This window comes from Parus major, chromosome 25LG2, assembly GCF_001522545.3.
Source record: "Parus major isolate Abel chromosome 25LG2, Parus_major1.1, whole genome shotgun sequence".
NCBI classification, from domain to species: domain Eukaryota; kingdom Metazoa; phylum Chordata; class Aves; order Passeriformes; family Paridae; genus Parus; species Parus major.
The window spans coordinates 46,774-54,979 of NC_031794.1; the positions used below are offsets into that span (position 1 = coordinate 46,774).

At 55.0% G+C, this 8,206-nt stretch overlaps 2 protein-coding genes across 2 annotated transcripts in view; one reads left to right on the forward strand and one right to left on the reverse strand.

Annotated features, from left to right (window-relative positions):
* Positions 1–6,498, forward strand: part of LOC107214614 (coatomer subunit alpha-like) — a 30,114-nt gene extending 23,616 nt beyond the window's left edge. The window contains exons 18-29 of the mRNA XM_033519772.1: positions 6–112; positions 489–612; positions 1,197–1,286; positions 1,371–1,480; positions 1,596–1,673; positions 1,805–1,873; positions 2,070–2,206; positions 2,761–2,947; positions 3,709–3,819; positions 4,460–4,621; positions 4,972–5,166; positions 6,063–6,498. Coding sequence (XP_033375663.1) covers positions 6–112; positions 489–612; positions 1,197–1,286; positions 1,371–1,480; positions 1,596–1,673; positions 1,805–1,873; positions 2,070–2,206; positions 2,761–2,947; positions 3,709–3,819; positions 4,460–4,621; positions 4,972–5,166; positions 6,063–6,122 — 1,430 coding nt within the window. The 3' untranslated portion in view covers positions 6,123–6,498. The remainder of the gene's footprint in view (positions 1–5; positions 113–488; positions 613–1,196; positions 1,287–1,370; positions 1,481–1,595; positions 1,674–1,804; positions 1,874–2,069; positions 2,207–2,760; positions 2,948–3,708; positions 3,820–4,459; positions 4,622–4,971; positions 5,167–6,062) is intronic.
* Positions 6,499–7,130: 632 nt separating this feature from the next.
* Positions 7,131–8,206, reverse strand: part of LOC109022968 (trichohyalin-like) — a 9,927-nt gene continuing 8,851 nt past the window's right edge. The window contains exon 4 of the mRNA XM_033519773.1: positions 7,131–7,576. Within this exon, the coding sequence (XP_033375664.1) occupies positions 7,271–7,576 (306 nt within the window). The 3' untranslated portion in view covers positions 7,131–7,270. The remainder of the gene's footprint in view (positions 7,577–8,206) is intronic.

Here is an 8,206-nt window from a genome sequence, read left to right on the forward strand (position 1 = left end):
TGTGGTTGTTCCCGTCGTTCCAGAATCCCTGGCGTTCCTGACGGCCGCCACGCACGGGCTGGACGAGGAGGCTGAGAGCCTGCGGGAATCCTTCGATCCCGAGAAGGAGACGGTGGGAACGCCCGGAAAACTCCGGGAAAACTCCGGGAATTTGGGAGGGGAACGGTGGGATCCAGCGGGGAAAACGCCTGGAATTGGGGGAGGAGGGAATGGCGGGGAAGGGGGAAATCCTGGAAAACTCCTGGAATTCAGGAATTCGGGGATGGGGGGGATCCAGTGGGAGAACAACTGGAAAACTCCTGGAATTTGGGAAGGAGGGGAAGGGGATTCCTGGGAAACTCCTGGAATTTGGGAAGGAGAGGATTCCTGGGAAACTCCTGGAGCTGGGGAAGGAGGAGACGATGGAAAAGCAGCTCCTTTCCGGAGCGAGGAGCGGGCCGGGATCCCAAAGGCCGGGATTTTCCCGACGTTTTCCCGGCTCATCCCAGATCCCGGCCGTGGATCCGGAGGCGCGGCTGCTGCAGCCGCCGGCCCCGGTGCTGCCCCTGGACACCAACTGGCCCCTCCTGACCGTCTCCAAGGGATTCTTCGAGGGCTCCATCGCCGGGAAAGGTCGGCATTCCCGGCATTCCCGGCGTTCCCAGCGTTCCCGGGATTTGGGATCGGCACGGGGAGGTTCCCGTGGCTGTGGCGGCGACAAACCCGGGAATGTTCTGGGGGAGGAATTGAGAAAGGAGCTGGATGTGAGGCACTGGGAATAACGGGATTGGGATTGGGAATGAGCCCTGGGAATGGCCGGGGCTGTGGGAAGTCACGGAATGAGCGGCTGGAAAAGGGAGTGGAAATCACGAGGGGGCTCGTCCGGGAGAAAAGGGGGATCCGGGGGAATTCCGGGCTCTTCCAGGCAGGATTTGGGATCTGATCCCAGGGAACGGCCTCGGGCTGTGCCAGGGCTGGATCTTTGGGATGATTTTTCCATGGAAAAAGGGTTGGGAAGCGTCAGAAGGGGCTCAGGGAGGGTTGGATCCCAGTCCCTGGATGGAGGAATTCCTGGAGCTCAGAGCGAGGATCCATCCTGGAGCTCTGCCCCAGCCTCCCAAATCCTGAAATTCCACGGGATGCAACAGCACAAGGGCAGGGTGGGCTTTTCCTCTCCTGGAATTCTTTCCCGAGGGTCTTTCCCTGTTTATTTTTAGGAAAAGGAGGAGCCCTGGCCGCCGACATCGACATGGACGCCGTGGGCACCGAGGGTTGGGGCGAGGACGCCGAGCTGCAGCTGGACGAAGGTGGGAAAAATCCCGGAATTTCCCTTGGAAAACCCCGTTCCCCGTTCCCCTGGGATCCCAGAGAACATTCCCTGCTCCCCACAGACGGATTCGTGGATGCCGGGGAAGGATTCGGAGAGGAGGGAACGGGAAAAGGGCAGGAGGAAGGAGGAGGATGGGAAGTGGAAGAAGATTTGGATCTTCCCCCCGAGCTGGTAGGAGAATCCTGGGGCATCCCAGTGCTGATTCCTCGGGAATTCGGGAAGCTGGGAATGTTCTCTGGGATGGTCCAGCTCGGCTTTCAGCTGGAATTCCGGGATTTTCCCTCAGGACGTCGCCGCCGGCCCCGCGGGAGCGGCCGAGGACGGATTCTTTGTGCCCCCCACCAAAGGCACCAGCCCAGCCCAGGTAAATCCCAGATTTCCTCGGAAAACCGGGAATTTCCTCCTTTTCCCCTTCGTCCTTGGGGTTGTTTTTTCCCCTGGGATCCACGAGCCCGGTGTGGGAATCCCACCTGGATTCCCTTCCCTCTTTTCCAGGTGTGGTGCAACAATTCCCAGCTCCCCGTGGATCACATCCTGGCAGGATCCTTTGAGACAGCCATGAGGGTGAGTTTCCCATGGAATTTTCTTCTGGAAAAACTCCTCCTTTCCCTTTCACTTCACCTACACCCCGAATCCTCGCTCCGTGTCTGTTCCAGAATGTTCCACCCCCGTTTTTCCAGGGATCTGACCCCAAGCGAGGCCTCGGCGCTGCCCGATCCAGGTTTTCCCGGCTCAATCCGTGATTTTTTTATCCCATCAGCTGCTCCATGACCAGGTGGGAGTGACCAACTTCGGCCCCTACAAGCAGCTCTTCCTGCAGACGTTTTCCCGAGGCCGGACGACATTCCAGGCGCTTCCCAGCCTCCCCGCCATGTACGGATTCCCACACCGCAACTGGTGAGCGCCTTCCCCGGATTCCAGGGATCCCCCAGGCTGCTGGGAATGCTCTTCCTGGAGAGAAATCCTGGATTTCTGGGGTTGGGAATGAGGTGGGTGAGGTTGATTCCTTCCAGAGCGAGGTTCAGGAATTGCTCGGGCACCTCCAGGGATGGGGAGGAGGCGGAATTCCCGCTTTGTGGAGAGAGGTGGGAATTGTGGGGAGCGGAGATGGGTTTGGGGGTAAAATCCAGGGAATGTGCAGGGCTGGATCCTGATGGAACGAGGAGCTGGGAAGTAGGAAGTGTCCTGGAGCGTTGGGAGAACAGAATGGAGGATCCTGAGGGAGCTGGGGGAGAAAAGGGGGATCCAGAGGGAATTCCAGGCTCTTCCAGGGGGAATTTGGGATCTAATCCAAGAGAACAGAGCCAGAATGAGAGAAAACACCCTCAAGCCATGCCAGGCCTGGATATTTGGTGCAATTTTTCCACGGGGGAAAAAAGGTTTGGGAAGCATGGGAAAGGCCTCAGGGAGCAGAACTCCCCCTAAATCCCGGTTTTCCTGGCGGATCCCAGGAAGGAGGGCGGGCTGAAGGGAGCGCTGCCGGCCGTGGGGCTGAAGCTGGGCGAGCTGATCCAGAGGCTGCAGCTCTGCTATCAGCTCACCACCGCCGGCAAGTTCGAGGAGGCCGTGGAGAAATTCCGGCTGATCCTGCTCAGCGTCCCCCTGCTGGTGGTGGATAACAAACAGGAGATCGCTGAGGTACAAGGGAATCCTGAGGGGGGAATTCCTGAGGGGAAAATGGGGGAGTGCTGAGGGGAAAATGTGGGAATCCTGAGGGGAAAATGGGGGAATTCCTGAGGGGGAAATGAGGGAATCCTGAGGGGGGAAAATGTGGGAATTCTGAGGGGGAAATGGGGGATTCCTGAGGGGAAAACATTGGAATTCTTGAGGGAAATATATGGGATTTCTGAGGGGAAAATATGGGATTTCTGAGTGAGAAAATGGGGCAATTTCTGAGGGGGAAAATGGGGGAATTCCTGAGGGGGAAACGGGGGATTTCTGAGCGAGAAAATGGGGGAATTTCTGAGGGGGAAAATGGGGGAATTCCTGAGGGGGAAAATGGGGGAAATCCTGGGGGGAAAATGTGGGAATTCCTGGGGGGGAAATGGGGGAATTCCTGAGGGGAAAATGGGGGATTCCTGAGGGGAAAACATTGGAATTCTTGAGGGAAATATATGGGATTTCTGAGGGGAAAATATGGGATTTCTGTGTGAGAAAATGGGGGAATTTCTGAGGGGGAAAATGGGGGAATTCCTGAGGGGGAAAATGGGGGAAATCCTGGGGGGAAAATGTGGGAATTCCTGGGGGGGAAATGGGGGAATTCCTGAGGGGAAAATGGGGGATTCCTGAGGGGAAAACATTGGAATTCCTGAGGGGAAAATGTGGGATTTCTGAGGGGGAAAATGTGGGAATTCCGAAGCGTGCCCAGGGAAGGGTTTGACCCAAGATTTGCCCCAAAGGCGCAGCAGCTGATCGCCATTTGCCGGGAATACATCGTGGGATTGTCCATGGAGATCGAGAGGAAGAAGCTGCCCAAGGAAACGCTGGAGCAGCAGAAGAGGATCTGTGAGGTGAGGGAATCCTGAGGGGAAATGTGGGATTTCTGAGGGGGGAAAATGTGGGAATTCCAAAGGGGAAAACATGGAATTCCTGAGGGGAAAACATGGAATTCCTGAGGGGGGAAATGTGGGATTTCTGAGGGGGGAAAATATGGGAATTCCAAAGGGGAAAACATGGAATTCCTGAGGGGAAAACATTGAATTTCTGAGGGGAAAACATTGAATTCCTGAGGAGGGAAATGTGGGATTCCTGAAGGTGAAAATGTGGGCTGTCTGAAGGAAGAAATACCGGATTTCTGAGGGGGGGAGATGTAGGAATTCCTGAGGGGAAAAGGTGGGCATTTCTGAGGGGAAAAGTGGGAATTCCTGAGGGGAGAAATACAGGATTCATGAGGCAGGAAATGTGGGAATTCCTGAGGGTTAAAGGTGGGAATTCCTGAGGGGAAAAGCTGAGAATTTCTGAAGGGAAAAACAAAGGAAATCCTGAGGGCGGAAATGTGGAATTTCTGAGGGAGAGAAGTGCAGGAATCCTGCACAAAAAACTCATCGAAAATACAGAATTCTGCCTTCAACGCCAACTCCAGCCTGGAGGGGAGGCACTGCCTGTAATTCCCGTTATTCTCGAGGGTTTCATCCCGCTTTTCCCTGGCAGATGGCCGCCTACTTCACGCACTCCCAGCTGCAGCCCGTGCACATGATCCTGGTGCTCCGCACTGCCCTCAACCTCTTCTTCAAACTCCGCAACTTCAAAAGCGCCGCCACCTTCGCCCGGCGCCTGCTGGAGCTCGGCCCCAAGCCCGAGGTGGCCCAGCAGGTGAGACCCCCGTGGCCCTGTCCTCAAATGTCCCCAAATGTCCCCAAAGCCCAAGGTGAGGTCCTCAGATGAGGCCTTCAAGTTGTGAAACAGCTTTATTGGGGTGTCCCTGTCCCCAAACCCTCTCTGTGACCCCTCTTTGTGGTGTCCCTGTCCCCAGACTCCCTCTGGGACCCCTCTTTGTGGTGTCCCTGTCCCCAGACCCTCTCTGTGACCCATTTCTGAGGCGTCCCCATCCCCAAACCCCCACTCTGACCCCATTTTGCGATATCCCCACACCCCTGCTCTGACCCATTTCTGAGGCGTCCCCCTCCCCAAACTTCCCCACTCTCGGTTCTCCGCTTCTCCAGACGCGGAAGATCCTGGCGGCGTGCGAGAAGAACCCCATCGACAGCCACCAGCTCAACTACGACCAACACAACCCCTTCGACATCTGCGCCGCCTCCTACCGCCCCATCTACCGCGGCAAGGCCCTGGAGAAATGTCCCCTCAGCGGCGCCTGCTACAGCCCCGAGTTCCGCGGGCAGATCTGCCGCGTTACCACGGTGAGGCTCGTCCTGCCTCTCCTCACGGGCCTTTCCCGGTGTTCCAGGGTTCAGGGATGGCCTTGGCGGGGACATTTTGGGGTTCCTGGAAGGGATTTGGGGTCAAATCTGCGAATTTCTGTGAGGTCTGTGGGAGTTGGGCCTGCTTGGTTTGAGGGGAGGCTGAGGGGGCATCTTATTTCTATGGAAATAAGTCAAATATTCATGGAAATAAGTCAAATATCCAGGGAAATAAGTCAAATATCCATGGAAATATCTCCAATATCCCCAAAAATCTCTCCTCTGTGAGGGAATTTGAGCTCTGGAGTGTTTTTTTCCACAAGAGAGGCCTGTGGGAGTCGGGCCTGCTTGGTTTGAGGGGAGACTGAGGGGGGATCTTATTTCCTTGGAAATATCTCAGATGTCCATGGAAATAAGTCAAATATCTGTGGAGATATCTCAAATATCCATAGAAATATCTCCAATATCCCCAAAAATCTCTCCTCTGTGAGGGAATTTGGGCTCTGGAGTGTTTTTTTTCCACAAGAGAGGCCTGTGGGAGTCGGGCCTGCTCGGTTTGGGGGAGGCTGAGGGGGAATTTTTTTTATCCATGGAAATATCTCCAATATCCATGGAAATATCTCAAATATCCCCTCAAATCTCTCAGATTTCCACCCAAATCCCTCCAATTTCCACACAAACCCCTCAAATTCACACCCAAATCCCACCAGGGTGGTCTGAGGACGCTCCCAGACCTTTCCCAGTGCTCCCAGCACGGGCCCAGGAGCGACAGCCACAAACCCAACCCCTAAATCCTGAGTTTCCACCCCTAAATCCTGAGTTTCCACCCCTGAAACCCGAATTTTCACCCCTGAATCCCAAATTTTCAGCCCTGAATCCTCTCTTTGTCCCTGCAGGTGACGGAGATCGGGAAGGACGTGCTGGGGCTACGCATCAGCCCCCTCCAGTTCCGCTAGGAATTCTCCTGGATAAGGAAATTCCCACTCCCCATTCCAGCATTTCACTCCTCCCCTTTGGCCATTCCCATCCTCCCTTCCAGGTTTTTCCCCACTTTTAGCAGGAATTTTTGTTCTCCTCCTTCCCAGACCGGTTTTTCCTGCGCTTTTATCCCGGATTTTTTCCAGAGGCAGCTTTTCCCAAATCCTGGTTGTGACACAACCACCTCTGCTCCCCTTAAAACCCCAAAAAACTTGGAAAAGCCGGGATTGGCTCCGTAAATCCCCAATCCAGGGAAACCCTGCTCCCTCTGGAAGCGGCTCCGTTGCTCCTTGCGTCGTTGTGGTGGCCGCTTAACGAGCTCCCCTCGTTAATAAAGTTTGTTAATCACCTGGATTTTCCTGCTTTGGAGATTGCACCAAAAAAAAATTGGAATTTTATCGTTCCCAGCTCTGGGAATGCTCTGGAGGATGGGAATGGTTTGGAGCTGGGTGTGTTAATTAGTGGGGTGTAATTAGCGTCACAATTAACCCCGAGGGCTCGTCCTGGTGTTTTGGGATTCCTGGGTTTGGCCCCGGGACACGGAAAAGGCCCCGGGATTCCCAAATTTTGGGTGGATTTTGGGTGGATTCCGGTGCCTGGAGGGGGGAGAGGGACGGGGAGGATGCAGGGATGCAATTCCAGGGATTGTCCCGCTGGGAATGTCCAGGGCAGGGAATGAGGGGCTGGAAGTGCCCAGGGAGCAGCAGGAGAAGGGAAAGGAGGGATCTGGGGGGATCCAGGGGGAATTCCGGGATTTTCCAGCGGGGATTTGGGATCTGATCCCAGGGAACGGCCTCGAGCTGGGCCAGGGTGGGAAATTTGGGAATAATTGCGTAATTTGGGATGATTTTTCCATGGAAAACAGGGTTTGGGAACTACTTGAAGGGACTCAGGGAGGGTTGGATCCCCATCCCTGCAGGGAATTCCGGGAATTTGGAGCGGATGATCCCGGAATTCCTCAGGATCGGCGCCATTTTCCCGACAAATCCCGGGGCATTAAACCTTTTATTTATCCAAAAAAAAAAAATCATTTATCCTTTTTCCTTTTCCCAAAAAAATTAAAAAAGGGGAACGGGGCCATTCCATGGATTCCAGCATTCCGGGGACGGCTCCGGAGGCTCCGGATTTAGGGATTTTGGGGTTTGAGGAGCAGGGAGTCGTGGCAGGCCACGGCGATGCCCCCGATGAGGTTCAGGAATTCCTGGAAATCCAACTGCCCGTCGCTGTTCATGTCCAGCTTCTTCATCATCCTGTCCACCACGCCCGGGTCCTTCTGGTTCTGAGGGGGGGGAAAAAACCGGGAATTGCTGCTTGGAATGAGGGGGAATTCCCTGTCCAGTCTGGGAGGGTTTGGGATGGAAAAATCCTTGGATCTCCCCGGTGGGTGATGTTCCCACGGTCCCATCCCGATCCAAATTCGGGACACCTTGGATCATCCCAAACCTTCCCATGGATCCCAGAAATCCTATCCCATCCCCATCCCATTGATCCCATGATCCCATTGATCCCATCCCATTCCATGATCCCATGGATCTCATCCCAATCTCATGGATCCCATCCCCATCCCATTGATCCCATCTCATTCCATGAATCCCATGGATCCCCATCCCAATCCCATTAATCCCATCCCAAACCCAGTGATCCCATGGATCCCATTGATTCTATCCCAATCCCAAGGATCCCATCCCAGTCCCATTGATCCCACCCCAATCCCATTGATCTCACCCCAATCCCGAGGATCTCATCCTGATCCCATTGATTCCACCCCAATCCCATGGATCCCATCCCGATCCCACAGATCCCGATCCCATTGATCCTATCCTAACTCCATTGATCCCATCCCAACCCCAGTGATCCTATGGATCCCTTTGATCCTATCCCAATCCCGAGGATCCCATCCCAATCCCACTGATCCCACCCCAATCCCAAGGATCTCATCCTGATCCCGCGGATCCCGATCCCGATGATCCCATCCCGATCCCAAGGATCCCAATCCCATTTATCCCACCCCAATCCCGATGATCCCACCCCGATCCTGAGGATCCCAATCCCGCGGATCCCG